The sequence below is a fragment of the Mustelus asterias genome, chromosome 24 (genome assembly GCF_964213995.1).
Source record: "Mustelus asterias chromosome 24, sMusAst1.hap1.1, whole genome shotgun sequence".
Classification (NCBI taxonomy): domain Eukaryota; kingdom Metazoa; phylum Chordata; class Chondrichthyes; order Carcharhiniformes; family Triakidae; genus Mustelus; species Mustelus asterias.
In genome coordinates this window covers 47,565,546-47,584,857 of record NC_135824.1, presented here as the reverse complement: position 1 = coordinate 47,584,857, position 19,312 = coordinate 47,565,546, and the positions used below count along the sequence as shown (strand labels likewise).

At 46.9% G+C, this 19,312-nt stretch overlaps 1 protein-coding gene across 1 annotated transcript in view; it reads right to left on the bottom strand.

The window, feature by feature from the left end:
- Positions 1 to 6,012: 6,012 nt before the first annotated feature.
- LOC144511098 (spectrin beta chain, non-erythrocytic 1-like) overlaps positions 6,013 to 19,312 on the bottom strand; it is a 222,742-nt gene continuing 209,442 nt past the window's right edge. The window contains exons 32-35 of the mRNA XM_078241075.1: positions 13,725 to 14,011; positions 11,046 to 11,219; positions 7,870 to 7,912; positions 6,013 to 6,177 (exon numbers count right to left, since the gene is read on the bottom strand). Coding sequence (XP_078097201.1) covers positions 6,013 to 6,177; positions 7,870 to 7,912; positions 11,046 to 11,219; positions 13,725 to 14,011 — 669 coding nt within the window. The remainder of the gene's footprint in view (positions 6,178 to 7,869; positions 7,913 to 11,045; positions 11,220 to 13,724; positions 14,012 to 19,312) is intronic.

Here is a 19,312-nt window from a genome sequence, read left to right as displayed (position 1 = left end):
TGACGGTCTGTGTGGAGTTTGCATGTTCTCCCCATGTCTGTGTGGGTTTCCTCCGGCTGCTCCAGTTTCCTCCCACACTCAGGTTAGGGGGATTGGACATGCTAAATTGCCCCTTCGTGTCCAGGATGTGCAGGTTAGGGGGATTAGTGGGGTAAGTGCATGGGGTTACAGGGATAGTGAGGGGGCTGAGCCTGGGTAAGATGCTCTGTTGCAGAGTCGCTGCAGACTGGATGGGCTGAATGGCCTCCTTGTGCACTATGGGGATTCTATGTCTCCTTGAACTATCACAAGCAGAGGGACTCCCACAACGATGTGAGGTAGGGAACTCCGAGTCAGTGACACTGGTGGAGTGGCGATATACACGGAGGTTGGATTGATGTGTGACCTGGAACGGAACATGCAGTTGGTGGTTTTTCACCATCCACCTGCTGGCCTCTTCCTAGCCGCAGCTCGCAGCTTTAGCCAAGAAGCCTCAGAGAATTTGTACTGTGTGTTCTGCAGCGAGTGGGTGCGCAGGGGCAGAGTGTAGCTTTGTCCTGGATGGTGCTGAGCTTCCTGAGTGTCGTTGGAGCTCCATCACACTCCTGACTTCTGCCTTGTGGATCATAGGATCATAGAGTCCCTCCAGTACAGGAGGCCACTTAGCCCATCGAGTCTGCACCAACCACAATCCCGCCCAGGCCCTATCCCCATAATTCCACACATTTACCCTGCTAGTCCCCCTGACACTAAGAGGCAATTGGCCAATCAACCCAACCTAATCAACACATCCTTGGAGTGTGGGAGGAAAACCGGAGCACCCGGAGGAAACATACGCAGATACGGGGAGAACATGCGAACTCCACACAGACAGTGTCCCGAGGCCGGAATTGAACCCAGGCCCCTGGTGTTGTGAGGCAGCTGTGCTAACCACTGGGCCACCTTGGCGGACAGGCTTTGGGGAGTCAGGTGGCGAGCCACAAATCCTAGAACATTCAACCTTCGACCTGCTCTGGTGTTTTCGACAAAAGTTCTTCGAACTGAAAGGAGAAAAATAATCTCCTTTTCTCTCCCCACAGATGCTGCCTGATATTCAGCTAAGCTTCTGGTTATTGATGCACACCCGCACTGGCAGAAATTGATGGTGGGGGATATGGCGATGGCAATGCCATTAAATGATATAGGAAGGTCATAGAGTCATACAGCGCAGAAGAGGCCCTTTAACCCAATGGTCTGCACCGACAATAACTACCACTAAAGGTACGCTAATCCCATTTTCCTGCACTCGTCCCAAATTCCAAGAATATTGTGATATTTCAAATGCTCGCCCAAATATATTTTTTTAAGAGGTTGTAAGGTTTCCGACCTCCACGACCTTCCCAGGCAGCGCCTTCCAGATTCCCACCACTTGTAGTCTGAATGTTACTGGCAACTTAGTTGCCCAAGACTGAATATTGTCCAGATTTGGCTACTGGTGGGTATGGACTACTTCAATTCGTGAGTTACAAATGGGACTGTTCACTGTGCAATCATCAGCAAATATCCTCTCTTTGACCTTATGATAGAGGGAAGGTCATTGTTACAATTATGAGGTTTATAAGATCATTATGTTTTGGAACTGTCTTTAATTTACGATAAAATTGGGGGGGTGGGGTCATGTGACCTGTTGTAAAATCTACTTGACTGTAAACCTGAGTGGTTTCATTGCTGGAGATCAAAGGAAGGCTCAGGCTGTTTGAAGGAGAAGAATGAGCAATGTGTTTATGTTTGAGGACAATAGCAGCAGCCTGCATGTTAATAGTGGAGACTGAGAGGCTCCTAATTCCCAGGAAAGCATTGAGAATCATAGAATTCCCTGCAGTGCAGAAGGAGGCCATTCGGCCTATCGAGCCTGCACTCTTCTGCGCTGTATGACTCTATGACCTTCCTATATCATTTAATGGCATTGCCATCGCCATATCCCCCACCATCAATTTCTGCCAGTGCGGGTGTGCATCAATAACCAGAAGCTTAGCTGCACAATCCCACCCAGGCCCTATCCCCGTAACCGTGGTTAGCACTGCTGCCTCACAGCGCCAGGGACCCGGGTTCGATTCCCGGCTTGGGTCACTGCCTGTGCGGAGTCTGCACGTTCTCCCCGTGTCTGCGTGGGTTTTCTCCGGGTGCTCCGGTTTCCTCTCTCAGTCCGAAAGACTGGCTGGTTAGGGTATCTGAACCACCATCCTGGGCAAGAGATAAATGTCAAATGAGTAATGCTCTGGGGACGCAGGTTAGAATCCTTGAAATTTGAATTCAATAAAGATCTGGAATTAAAAGTCTCATGATGACCATGAAATCCATTGGCAATTGTTGTAAAAACCCATCTGGTTCACTAAAGCCAGGCAGTGTGCCTTAATGTCTATCACCTAGTGGCTCTGACATCCATCATTATGAAGTGCTCCGAAAGGTTAGTCCTGGCACAAATCAATTCCAGCCTCCCGGACTACCTGGATCCACTACAGTTCACCTATCGCCGCAACAGGTCCACAGCAGATGCCATTTCCCTGGCCCTACACTCAACCCTGGAACACCTAGATAACAAGGACACCTATGTCAGCCTCCTATTTATTGACTACAGCTCAGCCTTCAACACCATTAATCCTATAAAACTCCTCTCCAAACTCTGTGGGCCTCGGCACCTCCCTCTGCGACTGGATCCTGAACTTCCTAACCTACAGACCACAATCAATAAGGATAGGCAACAACACCTCTTCCACGATCATTCTCAAACACCGGTGCCCTACAAGGCTGTGTTCTCAGCCCCCTACAATACTCCATGTACACCTAAGACTGTGCGGCCAAATTCCATTCCAATTTGATTTTCAAGTTTGTTGACGACACCACCGTAGTGGGTCGGATCTCAAACAATGACAGGACAGAGTACAGGAATGAGATCCAGAATCTGGTGAACTAGTGCGGCAACAATAATCTGTCCCTCAATGTCAGTAAAACAAAGGAAATAGTCATCGACTTCAGGAAGTGTAGTGGAGAACTTGCCCCTGTCTACATTAACGGGGATGAAGTGGAAATGGTCGAGAGCTTCAAGTTTCTAGGTGTCCAGATCATCAACAACCTCCCGTGGTCCCTCCACACCGACGCTATAGTTAAGAAAGCCCACCAATGCCTCTAATTTCTTAGGAGGCTAAGGAAATTTGGCATGTCTGCTACGACGCTCACCAATTTTTACAGATGCACCATAGAAAGCATTTTTTCTGGTTGTATCACAGCTTGGTATGGCTCCTGCTCTGACCACAACCACAAGAAACTACAAAGGGTCATGAACAAAGCCATGTCCATCATGCAAACCAGCCTCCCATCCATTGACTCCGTCTACACTTCCTGCTGCCTCGAAAAAGCAGCCAGCATAATCAAGGACCCCCAGACATACTCTCTTCCACCAGGAAAAAGATACAAAATCTGAGATAGTGTTCCAACCGACTCAAGAACAGCTTCTTCCCTGCTGCCATAAGACCTTTGAATGGACCTACCTTATATTAAGCTGATCTTTCTCTACCCCCTAGCTGTGACTGTAACACTACATTCTGCACTCTCTCCTTTCCTTCTTCCCTGTGTACTCTATGAATGGTATGCTTTGTCTGTATAGCGCGCAAGAAACAATACTTTTCACTGTATCCCAATGACAATAATAAATCAAATCACCTATTTCATCATGTTGGAAGGTAATTCCCAGAAAGGTACAAACATCCATGGTGGTTACAATTCTGATGGTTAGTTGCGGCACAGTTCCTGTGCTGGAGTGTGTGGCTGTAGATCATCTGACAGTTCTTGCTTGGCTCCGTCATTACTCAACACACTGACTCCATCGACCTGCTGCTTTGAGAGGGGCAGCTGAGCCAATACGCTCAGCTGGCAGGGTAAGGGTAGGTGAGGTAGGGAGGGGGGGAAGCCATGGTGATAAAGATCCTACTGCCCCTGTTCATTTCATCAGAACCCAATTAGTCTGCTTTATCCAAAGGATGTCCTCAATCCTAAAGTGCTCTCTCCTTTCCTCCTCTATGAACGGTATGCTTTGTCTGTATAGCATGCAAGAAACAACACTTTTCACTGTATCCCAATACATGTGACAATAATAAATCAAATCAAAAGCGGGTGCACAGAATCCTAGAAAATAACTCTTTTCAGGACGAACGGCTTGGTGGCCAGCACAGGCGTGATGGGCCGAAGGGCCTCTTTCCTTGCTGTAAAACTCAGAGTGACTCGATCCCTGCCGCAGTCCCGTTGTGCTGCAACATGAGACCTTTGTTCAGCTCTTTGGTCAAACCCGGCTCTTTCTGCTCTACAGCTGTTGGTGCCAGAGGCTGAGGGGGGGGGGGCGACCTGATAGGAGTTTACAAAATGATGAGAGGCATGGACAGAATGGATAGTCAGAGTCTTTTTCCCAGGGTAGAAATGGCAATGACGAGGGAACATAGGTTTAAGGTAAAAGGGGGACAGTTTAAAGGAGATGTGAGGCAAGTTTTTTTTTTACACAGTGCCTGGAATGCGCTGCCCGAGGAGGTGGTGGAAGCAGATACAACAGCAACATTTAGGAGGCATCTTGACAGATACATGAATGGACAGGAAATAGATGGATACGGGCCGCGTAGAGGCAAAAGGTTTTTAGTTTAGAAAGACGTATTGTGTCGGGCGCCGGCTGTTTCCTGTGCTGCACTGTTCTTTACTGAGGAGGAGACAGGTCCCCTTGCTATAGAGATTGCCCAATTTCCAGGCCAGACTCAGCACATGACGGCAGAAAAGGGGACGCAAATGGGGGTCGGAGCTAGGCCTAGAAAAAAACGCATGCAAGAGAAAACTCAACCCCCTTGCACTCAATCGCGTTTCACTGTTTGCTCTCCCTGTGACGGAGATGGATTTTGAGGCCATTATTTCACATGATCACCAAACTAAAATTATTGCACTGGGGACAGGCGGACGTTACAAGATTGGTCTAGATCATTTGCGAGTTTTTCTTACCTTCTTTAGTTTAAGCAGCATCAAAAGATCAGAGAAGTAAAGGACAGGGAGGCATGGGAACATGTTGGACAGTAAATGCTGACACAAACCTTTGTGCCAAATGACCAGCTCCCATTTTGTGACCCCCTACGTATTTCTATGTAATCAGCGCGTTCTTAGCCAAACACTTCTTACTTTTCTCCCTCTCCCCTTTTCAAAAAAGCGACTCCGACGAACGTCAGCCTGGATAAGACAGACGAACAAGACCCACATGGTTTGAGCTAAGAAAAAGCCCTTAATTCTGCCAAAACCCCTCAACTCGACATGACATTGGACCTTCCATTTCCAACTTTAGGAAGGCATTTTGGTAAAATATTAAAAATCAGATTGCCCTGTGAAAGGGGGAAGGGGGAGAAAATTGCAACACCAGAAACGGCATGAGTTACTTTACATTTCAGTGTTGAATCGAGATTCAAGTCAACAGCAGTTCCAATGAAACATTTATCTCCGTCAGTGTTGTCGAATCAAGTGTTACCTTGGAGGGTTCATCTTTGCAAAGGAGGTTAAGATGTGATCACTTTGTTTCCTTAATAAACGGAAAATGAGCTGATGAGTGTGGAGCATTCTCTCCCATTCAGTTAGTCATCGATCCTACTGAACAACTGGGAGTCAGATCCACAGATTTGGAACCGGGGCATAGGAGGCAACTGGGGATAAAGCCCAGCAAACCTGACAAACGGGTTGGATTTGAAACTTCCGATCACCACCGTCAGTCCCACACCACGAGGTCGGAGAGGTCCAGCCAACAGCCGATTGCGAATAACAAAAGCTGAACCGTGTTTGAATAGAAAATCGTCGCATACCCATTCACGCACCTGCAATTGTCCAAGATTCTGTCGAAATTGTAAAATTAAAAACACTTGTTGCTCTGGTTTAGGGTGAAACCATTTCTACGTCGCCAAGCAAGAATCCGTCCAGGTCTGTCCGACCGCGAGGATCCAATCGGCGTGACAAAAAAGACAACCGCGGCGTCTCCTGTCTTCATTTCTTCTTTCCAAAGAGACTGAATCTTCGGTCACTGTCCCGTTTAGTATTGCCTTCGTCGGTGGAGGAGGTAGTGAGGGGGACCTGGCCCGTCTGCTGAGCAATTTGTGCATGCTCTGAAATGGCTGTGGAAATAGTCTTGATCCATTCGTTCATCTCCTCCTAAAAACGGGGAACGTGGAAGAGGCCACAATCAGTTAAGCACATTTCCAAAAACCTGTCATCACCTCACGGTAGGTTTTCCATGCATTTTATACATCTTGTCCACTACTTAACTGACCAGGGATAATCCAATATAGAGAGTCCTCAGTGCCTCCAGAACTATCATAGAATCCCTACAAGTGCAGAAAGAGGCCATTCGGCCCATCGAGCCTGCACCGGCAATAATCCCACCCAAATCCTATTCCCGCAACCCCATGTCTTTACCTTGCTAATCTCCCTGACACAAAGGGGTAATTGAGGACGGCCAATCCACCTAACCTGCACATCTTTGGACACTAAGGGGCAATTTAGCATGGCCAATCCACCTAACCTGCACATCTTTGGACACTAAGGGGTAATTGAGGACGGCTAATCCACCTAACCTGCACATCTTTGGACACTAAGGGGCAATTTAGCATGGCCAATCCACCTAACCTGCACATCTTTGGACACTAAGGGGCAATTTAGCATGGCCAATCCACCTAACCTACACATCTTTGGAGTGTGGGAGGAAACCGGGGCACTTGGAAGAAACACATGCAGGCATGGGAAGAATATGCAAACTCCACACAGACAATCACCCAAGGTCAGAATGGAACCCGGGCCCCAGGCAGCAGTGCTAACCATTGTGTCACCATGCCTATCACCCAATAAATTCCATTCCTTTACAGTCAATGGGCTGAATTTTCCATCTCTTTCCGCTGGCGGGATCTTCCAGTCCCGCCGATGGAGACACCACATGGTGGGTTCCCCGGTGGCTCAGTTGGTGAACGACGAAAAACACCGTTGACATCGGAGGAACCGGAAGATTCAGCCACCGGCCAATGGCGGGGTCTCTCCACCATTGGAAAACATGCCGCTAGGGGGAGGGGGTGGTGGGTTGGGGGGGGGCGCGGGGGGGGGGGGGCAGAAAAACCCAATTATTCCATCATGACCTGCTCTTTCATCCAGCGTTTGTTAACCTCCTTCATGCATTTAGTGCGTTTTTTTTGCAATGGTCACTGTACAAGTGTGAGCCCTCGCTCTGACCAAGAGCAACAGATACACATGGGTGTATCTTCCTATGATCAACCCTAATGGCAGCCCAACTGAGATAAGCATTCCAGTCAGAACACCCCCATCCCACACTGACCCCCTGTGCCACTGCAATGAGTACTTCTCCCCGAGACCCCTTTTTTAATTCATTCATTGGGCATGGTGGCGCTGGCTGGCCAGTATTTATTGCCCATCCTTCGTTGACTGAGGGCAGTTGAGAGTCAACCACATTGTTGTGGCTTTGGAGTCACATATCGGCCAGACCAGGTAAGGGCGGCAGATTTCCTTCCCTAAAGGACATTAGTTAACCAGATGGGATTTTCCGACAATCAGCAATGGTTTCATGGTCATCAGTAGATTCTTAATGCCAGATATTTTTTATTGAATTCAAATTCACCATCTGCCGTGGCGGGATTTGAACCCGGGTCCCCAGAATATTAGCTGAGTTTCTGGACCAATAATCTAGTGATAAGATCACTAGGCCATCGCTTCCACTCAGGATCTCTTCCCGACACTGATCCCTGGGACACCCCCACTCATCTGTTGTGACATTCTTGAGAGGGTTTTATTGTAATGTTTTATGGTTCCATGCCATGACATTCACAGTGCGAGGCTCACCTCATCCTTGGCCTGAAACAAGTACTCACTGCCGTCATTCATCCTGTCACAATCAAAAAGAGAAAGGTATTTAAAAAGAGCAAGAGACAGCTCAGATCGAACCTGGAATGAAACAGTTTATTGAAATATGCTGCACTGTCTCTAGACAATTGTACTAATCCGCTGTCATCACGCAATTGATGGGTGGGAAACATTTATCCTTGGGTAGAATCATAGAATCCCCATAGTGCAGAAGGATGAGCCATTTGGCCCATCAAGCCTGCACCAACAATAATCCCACCCAGGCCCGATCCCTGTAACTTAATTCCTCTGACACTAAGGGGCAATTTAGCATGGCCAATCCACCAAACCTACACATCTTTGAACGCTAAGGGGCAATTTAGCATGGCTAATCCACTAATCTGCACATCTTTGGACACTAAAGGGCAATTTAACGTGGCCAATCCACCTAACCTACACATCTTTGAATGCTAAGGGGCAATTTAACATGGCCAATCCACCTAACCTACAGATCTTTGAACACTAAGGGGCAATTTAACAGGGCCAATCCACCTAACCTACAGATCTTTGAATACTAAGAGGCAATTTAACATGGCCAATCCACCTAACCTACAGATCTTTGAATACTAAGGGGCAATTTATCATGGCCAATCCACCTAACCTACACATCTTTAGATACTAAGGGGCAACTTAGCATGGCCAATCCTCCTAATTTACACATCTTTAGATACTAAGGGGCAATTTAGCATGGCCAATCCTTCTAATTTACACATCTTTAGATACTAAGGGGCAATTTAGCATGGCCAATCAATTAAACCCACACATTTTTAGAAGTGCGTTTGCATGAAACATGTTCTTTTAATGTATCAATTATTAGATTTCCAAAATTTTGAATGTGCAAATAGAAATAGATGTGCTTTGGTGAGGATGGTGAGTGGTCAGCTAAGTTGTATTCAGTAAAATGAGTTACAGCAGTCCTTTTAATAGCATGTTATATTGTTAAGATACACCGATGAAGGACACTGGTTATTGAAGTACTTTGAGCATGTATAAATACAAAGAACAAAGAACAGTACAGCACAGAAACAGGCCCTTCGGCCCTCCAAGCCTGCGCCGATCGTGATGCCTGCCTAAACTAAAACCGTCTGCACTTCCAGAGTCCATATCCTTCCATTCCCATCCTATTCATGTATTCATCTAGATGCCCCTTAAATGCCGCTATCGTACCCACTCCCACCACCTCCCCAGGCAGTGCGTTCCAGACATTCACCACCCTCTGTGTAAAAAACTTGCCTCACACATCTTCTCTAAACTTTTCCCCACGCACCTTAAACCTATGTCCCCTAGTACTTGACTTTTCTACCCTAGGAAAGAGCATCTAACTATCCACTCTGTCCATGCCACTCATAATCATGTAAACCTCTATCAGGTCACCCCTCAACTTCCATAATTCCAGTGAGAACAAACCGAGTTTATCCAACCTCTCCTCATAACTAATGCCCTCCAGACCAGGCAACATCCTGGTAAACCTCTTCTGTACCTTCTCCAAAGCATCCACATCCTTCTGGTAGTGTGGCGACTAGAATTGTACACAATATTCTAAATGAGGCCTAACTAAGGTTCTGTACAGCTGCAGCATGACCTGCCAATTTTTATACTCAATGCCCCGACTGATGAAGGCAAGCGTGCCGTAAACCTCCGTGACTACCTTATCCACTTGCGTTGCCACTTTCAGTGATCGGTGCACATGTATGTTCAGATTTCTCTGCCTGTCAATGCTCCTAAGGGTTCAACCATTTACGGTATAATTCCTACATGCATTGGACCTTCCAAAATGCATTATCTCACTTGTCCGGATTAAACTCCATCTGCCATTTCTCTGCCCAAGTCTCCAACCGATCTATATCTTGCTGTTTCCTCTGACAATCCTCTTCACTATCCGCAACTCCACCAATTTTTGTGTCGTCTGCGAACTTACTAATCAGACCAGGTATATTTTCCTCCAAATCATTTATATATACTACAAACAACAAAGGTCCCAGAACTGATCCATGTGGAACACCGCTAGTCACAGCCTTCCATTCAGAAAAGACCCCTCTACTGCTACCCTCTGTCTTCTGTGGCCAAGCGAATTCTGTATCCATCTTGCCAGCTCTCCTCTGATCCCGTGTGACTTCTCCTTTTGTACCAGTCTACCATGAGATACCTTGTCAAAGGCTTCACTGAATTCCATGTACACAACATCCACTGCCTTTCCCTCATCTATCATCTTCGTCACTTCCTCGAAAAACTCGATCAAGTTAGGGAGGCATGACCTCCCCTTCACAAAACCATGCTGTCTGTCACTAATAAGTCCAATAGGGGACAAACATTTTTGTTTTTTGTTACAGAGTCTCATTTAGGGGCTTTAAATGACTCAATTAGTTTTTATTTGCCTACATGTTTTCAAAAGGGGAGTCAGATAGCTCAATTGGCTGGTTCATGATGCCCATAGCATGGGTTCAATTTCCAATACCGGTTGAGGTTGATTTTGATTTATTATTGTCACATGTATTGGGATACAGTGAAAAGCATTGTTCTTGCACACCATACAGACAAAACATACCATTCATTGAGTACATAGGGGAGAAGGAAAGAAGAAAGTGCAGAATGTAGTGTTACAGTCATAGCTAGGGTGTAGAGAAAGATCAACTTAATAATTTGTAGGTCCATTCAAGAGTCTGACAGCAGCAGGGAAGAAGCTGTTCTTGAGTCACTTGGTACGTGATCTCAGACTTTTGTATCTTTTTCCCAAAGGAAGAAGGTGGAAGAGAGAATGTCCGGGTGCGTGGGGTCCTTGATTATGCTGGCTGCTTTTCCCGAGGCAGCGGGAAGTGTAGACGGAGTCAATGGATGGGAGGCTGGGGTTTGCATGATGGACTGGGCTACGTTCACAATGCTTTGTAATTTCTTGCGTTGTCTATGAAGGCCCTGCCTTCTCAACCTTGCCACTCACCTGAGGTGTGGTGAACCTCAGGTTAAAATCACTACCAGTCAGCTCCCCCCCTTAAAAGGGGAGAGCAGCCTATGGTCATCTGGGACTGTTGTGATATTTCATTTTCACTTGTTTTCACTTTGCAAATGTAACATTAAAGTGAATCTTATCAAACGTGGATCCATCTTGCTAACATACTCACCGGAGTTTAAACACAAACTTCTTCTTTTTATAATTGCTGGCGATTTCACAGGTGGACTCACTCAGGGTGATGAGGGGCTCTCCGCTGTAAGTCGTTCCTGCTTTATAGCTCTTGGCATCTTTATAAAATCCCAGATCCCCTTTCGTAATCACGCAGTACACACTGACCCAGGACCTGAGTGGCAGCAGAAGAAGCAGTTATTTAAACTACCATAAGAGAATGACATTGAGTGACAGCCAGCCAGGGCACGTCACAGAAAGAAACAGCCCCGTAAAACATTTGTTGGTTCATTTTTTAACATTGTCTTAGAAAGCTATTGGCAAATCGATGTATGGGCCTAAAGCATAGATGTACACAGACAGACATACCCACTAACAGTCATGGATGTAAGGATGGTGGAGCGGTATTCATAGAATTCCCAACAGTGGCAAGGAAGCCATTCGGCCCATTAAGTCTGCACGGAATCTGCGAAAGAGCATCCCACCCAGGCCTGACCCCCTGCGCTATTTACACATTTACCCCGCTAAGCCCCCCAACCTACACATCTTTGGACACTAAGGGGCAATTTAGCATGGCCAATCCACCTAACCTATACATCTTTGGACACTAAGGGGCAATTTAGCATGGCCAATCCACCTAACCCGTACATCGTTGGACACTAAGGGGCAATTTAGCATGGCCAATCCACCTAACCTGCACATCTTTGGACACTAAGGGGCAATTTAGCATGGCCAATCCACCTAACCTACACAATTTTGGACTGTGGGAGGAAACTGGAGCACAAACCCACGCAGACACAGGGAGAACATGCAAACTCCACACAGACAGTGACCCGAATCGAACCCGGGTCACTGGTGACTGTGAGGGAGCAGTGCTAACCAATGTGCCGTCCTAATGTCCCTAAACAAGTAATCCAGAGGCCCAGGTGAATGCTCTGGGGACACAGGTTCAAATCCCACCCACGGCAGTTGGTGGAATTTAAATTCCATGAATAAAATCTGAAATTGGAAATAAGTCTTAGGCCTGAATCTGATGTTTGGGGCGCTCCCTAAGTCAGCGTGGGCGGGAGCGGATGTGAAACTCTCTCCGCCCGAGATGGTGTTATTAACGGGATATCAGGCTGGTTGGCCAATTACCGGCCGTCTAGCGTGAATCATGCTCTGGCAGAGGTGGCATGCTGCTGGAATGTGCGGGGCCCCGGGAGGGTTCGGGCTTCCAATGTGCTCCCTCGGGGAGGGGGACAGTCACTGTGGGGCTGTCTGAGGGACCTGCAGACCTGTAAAAAAAATATTAGTGGAAAAACTCTGGCACGAGTGTCTCGGCAGCACAGGCATCCACAGACCTCAGTCCCCAGACACATTTGTTAATTTTATTTGGGTCCAGGCCTTGCAGCCTGCCCTGGATCGAGGCTACAGGTAAAACGCAAAGGCCGTCTGGCCAATCAACTCTCCCGCCAATCGTAAAAGCAGATGCGCCACATAAAACCCCAGTCAATTGCTGCTTAATTAATTTAAAATTGCCTTCTGGGTTGTCAGCGGGGGCATTGCCGACTCACGCACATGCCCTCTGGGTCCGGTTAGCTCTAGTAGAGCACGCAACTCTTAATCTCAGGGTCGTGGGTTCAAGCCCCACTTTGGGTGGACACGGTGGCACAGTGGTTAGCACTGATGCCTCACAGCGCCAGGGTCCAACTCGGTGACTGTGTGGAGTTTGCACCTTCTCCCCGTGTCTGCGTGGGTTTCCTCTGGGTGCTCCGGGTTCCTCCCACACTCCAAAGATGTGGGATTAAGTGGGAGAGTCTTGAACTAGGGGACACAGCTACAAGATAAAGGGCCGGTCAGTTAAAACTGAGGTGCGGAGAAATTTCTACTCGCAGAGGGTGGTGAATCTCTGGAATTCTCTGCCCCAAGAGTTGTTGGATCATTAGACGTATTCAAAGTGGAGGTGGATAAATATTTGATAGATCGAGGAATTGAGGGCATCGGGGAAATGGCACAGGAAAGGAGATGAGCACGGCATAGATCAGCCATGATTGTTATTGGATGCTAGGGCAGACTTGAAGGGCCGAATGGTCTACTATTGGGAAACCATGTTGCAGCTATATAAACCTTGGTTAGGCCGCATTTGGAGTATTGCGTGCAGTTCTGGTCGCCACACTACCAAAAGGACGTGAAAGTTTTGGAGAGAGTGCAGAGAAGGTTCACAAGGATGTTGCCTGGTATCGAGAGTGTTGGCTACGAAGAGAGATTGAATAAACTAGGATTGTTTTCACTGGAAAGATGGAGCTGAAGGGAGACCTGATAGAGGTCTACAAAATTATGAGAGGCACAGACAGGGTGGAGGCTTTTTCCCCAGGGTGGAAGTGTCAATTACAAGGGGGCACAGGTTCAAGGTGAGTGGGGAAAGTTTAAGGGAGATGTGCAGGGGAAGTTTTTCACGCAGAGAGTGGTGGGTGTCTGGAACGCGCTGCCAGAGGAGGTGGTGGAAGCAGGCACATTAGCAACATTTAAGAGGCAACTGGAAGGGTACATGAATAGGCTGGATAGAGGGATATGGACTGAGTAAGGGCAGAAGGTTCTTTTTTAATTTAGTTAGGGCATCGTGATTGGCACAGGCTTGGAGGGCCGAAGGGCCTGCTCCTGTGCTGTACTGTTCTTTGTTCTATATCTGGTGTACTACCTGCTGGATGATTTTTTATTGGAAGCCTCCAGTTCATGTTTACGAGCGAGGATTCCCTCTTGCTCTGCTGTGTGTGTCACCGGTGGTGGCAACGCAGCACTATTCTGGGGCGATGGCGCAGAGCGGGATCGACGAGTTTCTCCGACCGGCTGGTTTGGATCCTTCGGTCGCGGTCTCCTCCTGGGCTTCGGCCTGTCTCTCGCTCGTGGTCTGTCTGGGCGTGGGGTTCTTTCCGGAAGTTTCTCAATTCCATTTGGCAGCCCAACAGACAGAGACGAATCGCGGCCCTGTGGAAAAAGAGATCAATTTTTCACTTGTCACGCTATGTCAAAAATCAAAGTTACAGAGTGGGGCCTGACCTTCCTGGAGCAAGACATTGGCCATTACAACTTTCCCACCACCCTTTGGTTCTAAGCATTTTTGCCCCTTACATTGCTGGAAGGACAAGTTTATCTTGGTCGTGGGGTAATCGGGCATCTGGAACTTCAGTGGACAATTGGACAAACCGTACATCTCCTTAACCAATGAGATTTAAGGATTGAGAAACAAAGGACTGGATTTTCTGGTCTTGCCTACCGCAGGATAGGAACCTCCCCACCCCCGCAGCCGAGGACAGCTGCTGGTCCGTCAGACTTTCCCTCCCGCCCACAACGATTCCCGCGGCGGACTGGATTGGAAAATCCCACCCGAGGACTGAGTTAGAAGGACGATGGATTGGAGTCAGATCAGATGAAGGAAGAGGAAAGAAAGTAAGATTAGTGTGAGAGATAGAGACAAAGGAAAAGTAAAATGTCAAATTTTAAGTTTGATTTTTTTAAAATTTCTGAAAAATTTCAAAAGCTTAAGAAATGAGACTCCACACTTGTGAAGCATAATTTTCAGTGTCAGAGAGATTGACTGGCAGTAGCTAATAGTTTTTTAAAAAAGAATTCATGAGATGTGGGCAGCGCTGGCTGGAACAGCATTTATTGCCCATCCATGAGGGCATTTCAGAGTCAACTACGTTGCTCTGGCTCTGGAGTCACATGTAGGTCAGACCAGGTAAGGACGGCAGATTTCCTTCCCTAAAAGACATTAGTGAACCAGATGGGTTTCTCCGACAATCGACAATGGTTTGATGATTATCAGTAGATTCTTAATTCCAGATTTTTACTGAATTCAAATTTCAGCATTGGGATTCAAACCCCCGTCCCTAGAGCATTATCCTGGATCTCTAGATTACTAGCCCAGTGACAATATCACTACACCACTGCCTCATGCTACTAGTTACTTGTTCAGTGGTGAGTTTAGACTGTGTCGATTAGGTACGTATAGAAACTTCGCACCATTCAATGTAACTCCTGGGAAAGATTGGCACGGAGATGCTGTTTCTGTTGAAGATAATGGCGGGAGAGTGCAACTTTGGACAGCAATCTTTGAGTCTTCACGATTAACTGCACATCGGCCCACTGTTCTGCACCATTTGCATGGAACTTATGGTGATGGCATTAACCCTCGCAGTTATTTTGACAGCAACATCTGGCTCCTTACCTCTGTCCTCCAGCTATTTGAAAAAAGGATCCTGATATCAGAGAAAAGGGAAGCCAGCTAGAGAGAATGGTCCGAACAAATTTGGTCAATTCCTCATCCCCAGTACAGATCCCTGAGAAATTTTACTTCGTAAATTGATCAGTGATTACACTCTATCATACATGATACTATATCATAGGTTACAATGTATTACGGATCACCCTGTATCATAGGCTATACTATGAAGTCATCGACTTCAGGAAGCGTAGTGGAGGACATGCCCCTGTCGACATCAATGGGGAATGAAGTGGAAATGGTCGAGAGCTTCAAGTTTCTTGGTGTCCAGATCACCAACAACCTTACCTGTCCATCCACACCAATGCTACAGTTAAGAAAGCCTAGCAACGCCTCTACTTTCTCAGGAGGCTAAGGAAATTTGGCATGCCAACTACAACTCTCACCAACTTTTACAGATGCACCACAGAAAAGCATTATTTCTGGTTGTATCACAGCTCGGTATGGGCTCCTGCTCTGACCAAGACCGCAAGAAACTACAAAAGGTTGTGAATGTAGCCCAATCCATCCACGGAAACCAGCATCCCATCCATTGACTCTGTCTACACTTCCCGCTGCCTCGGAAAAGCAGCCGGCATAATCAAGGACCCCACGCACCCCGGACATTCTCTCTTCCACCTTCCTCCATCGGGAAAAAAGATACAAAAGTCTGAGGACACTTACCAACTGACTCAAGAACAGCTTTTTCCCTGCTGCCATCAGACTTTTGAATGGACCTACCTTATATTGAGTTGATCTTTCTCTACACCCTAGCTATGACTGTAACACTACATTCTGCACCCTCTCCTTTCCTTCGCTCCAATGTACTCTATGAATGGTATGCTTTGTCTGTATAACGAGCAAGAAACAATACTTTTCACTGTATACTAATACATGTGACAATAATAAATCAAATCAAAATAATGTCACATTTGCCCCGTTGTCGAGTTTAATTTCTGTAATGTTGACTGACTAAGCTTCTGTTTCAGGTCAGCTGCCGTGACTCCTTCTCGGCCTTTGTTCACTCTAGACTTGACTATTTGAATATTCACCTCCCTGGCTTCCTCACCTTCCATCCTACGTAAACCCGAGTTACTTGTTGCCTGTACCCTGACTCACCAATCCCGTTTACCAATCAGCCTCGTGCTGGATTACACTACCTCCCAGTCCAGCTACATTTGAACATATGATTTATGGGCACTTTGGGACATTTAATGGTACTGTATTAATGTACAAACTATTGTTATACACTATCATAGGTTACACTACATTGATTACACTATACTACGGGAGGCAATGCTGTAGAGGTACTGTTGCCTGGCTAGTAATTCAGAGACTCAGGGTAATATAGAAACACAAAAACTAGAAGTAGGAGTAGGCCATTCGGCCCTTCGAGCCTGCTCCGCCATTCATTTTGAACAAGGCTGATCATCAAATTCAATGTCCTGATTCCCATCTTCCCCCCCATATCCCTTTAGCCCCAAGAGCTATATCTAATTTCTTCTTGAAATCACACAATGTTTTGGCCTCAACTACATTCTGTGGTAGTGAATTCCACACATTCACCACCCTCTGGGTGAAGAAATTTCTCCTCCCCTCAGTCCTAAAAGGTTTACCCCTTATCCTCAAACTATGACCCCTGGTTCCGGACTCCCTCACCAATGGGAACATTCTTTTTGAATCTCCCCTCTCCAACCCTGTTAGAATTTTAAAAGTTTCTATGAGGTCCCCTCTCACTCTTCTAAGCTCTGAGGACCTGGGTTAGAATCCCATCACGGCAGAATTAAATCCAATTTTAAAAAATCTAGAAATAGAAAGTAATGTCAACTGTAAAAACCCATCTGGTTCACTAATGTCCTTTAGGGAAGGAAATCTGCTGTCCTTACCCGGTCTGACCTACATGTGACTCCAGACACACAAACAATGTGGTCGACTCTTAAGTGCCCTCTGAAATGGCCGAGCGAGACACGGACACGGGCAGCGATGCCCAAATCCCATGAAAGAATTTTTAAAAAACTATAGATTATACAATAGGTTGGACTATATTATAGATAAGTCTGACATAGTTAGTCAACGGGTTATCAAGAATCCCTACAGTGCAGACAGAGGCTATTCAGCCCATCGAGTCTGCACCAACTCTCCAACAGAGCATCCCACCCAGGCCCTATCCCTCTAGCCCCACATATTTCGAAAGATGTCCGAAAGACGTGCTGATTAGATGCATTGGCCGTGCTAAATTCTCCCTCGGTGTACCCGAACAGGCACCGGAGTGTGGCAACTAGGGGATTTTCACAGTAACTTCATTGCAGTATTAATGTAAGCCTACTTGTGACTAATAAATAAACTTATTTATCCTGCTAATCCCCCTAACCTACACACCTTGGGACACTCAGGAGCAATTGCGCATGGACAGTCCACATAACCAGCACATCTTTTGGACTATGGGAGGAAATTGGAGCATCTGGAGGAAACCCATGCAGACACGGGGGAGAACGTGCAAACTCCACACAGGCAGTCACCCAAGGCTGGAATTGAACCCGGGTCCCTGGTGCTGTGAGGAAGCAGTGAGTGCTAACCGCTGTGCCACCCTGCGCCCATTTTCCTGCCTTTGATTCTAATCAAGGTGACAGCCTCTTTATTACTTAGTCCCAGATGACGACTGTCATGGTATTCTATACTCTGAACCCAGGGCACCTTAGAGGCTCAGTTCACAGTGTACATTCCTGAGAATGTATTCCTTCATCACCTCTCGCCAGGCACGGATATCCAGTGAAGTGACCAAAGTTACTCATGTTCTTTGTCAAAGCCCTCTCACCAATTGAGTACAAGTGTTGGGAAACCATGTTGCAGCTATATAAAACCTTGGTTAGGCCGCATTTGGAGTATTGCATGCAGTTTTGGTCACCACACTACCCGAAGGACATGGAAGCTTTGGACAGAATGCAAAGAAGGTTCATCCGGATGTTGCCTGGTCTCGAGGGTGTTGGCTATGAGAAGAGGTTGAATAAACTAGGATTGTTTTCACTGGAAAGATGGAGGCTGAGGGGAGACCTGATAGAGGTCTACAAAATTACAAGGGGAATAGACAGGGTGGGCACAGTAAGAAGTCTCACAACCCCAGGTTAAAGTCCAACAGATTTATTTGATATCACGAGCTTTCGCAGCGCCGCTCCTTCATCAGGTGAGTGGTGAAGGAACAGCGCTCCGAAAGCTTGTGATACCAAATAAACCTGTTGGATTTTAACCTGGAGTTGTGAGAATTCTTACTGTGCCCATCCCAGTCCAACGCCAGCATCTCCACATCATAGACAGGGTGGATAGTCAAAGGCTTTTTCCCAGGGTGGAAGTATCAATTACAAGGGGGCACAGGTTCAAGGTGAGAGGGGGAAAGTTTAAGGGAGATGTGTGGAGGAAGCTTTTCACGCAGAGAGGGGTGGGTGCCTGGAACGCGCTGCCAGAGGAGGTGGTGGAAGCAGGCACATTAGCAACGTTTAAGAGGCATATGGATGGGTGCATGAATAGGGAGCGAATAGAGGGATACAAGTAAGGGAAGAAGGTTTTTTTTAAATTTAGTTAGGGCATCAGGATTGGCACAGGCTTGGAGGGCTGAAGGGCCTGTTCCTGTGCCATACTTTACTTTGTTCTTTGTATTTCCTCTAGTCAATAACTCCAGTCATAATCTTTAATACTTTGGTTCCGCAGTTTGCTTTCAGCCTGTGAGAGTGTGGCATGCAACAGAATAAAGAGAGGAGCTGAAGCCACCCTCACAGGGTCAGCATTGAACCCAGTTCAAAGACTGCAAGGCACCACGAAGAGTCAGCAGCTTCAGTATTTAAAAAGCGGGAACTCATTCTACCCAGCTACTGAAGTTTATTTATTAGTATCACAAGTAGGCTTACATTAACACTGCAATGAAGTTACAGTGAAAATCCCCTAGTCGCCACACTCCGGCGCCCGTTTGGGTACACTGAGGGAGAATTTAGCACGACCAATGCACCTAATCAGCATATCTTTGTGGGACTGTG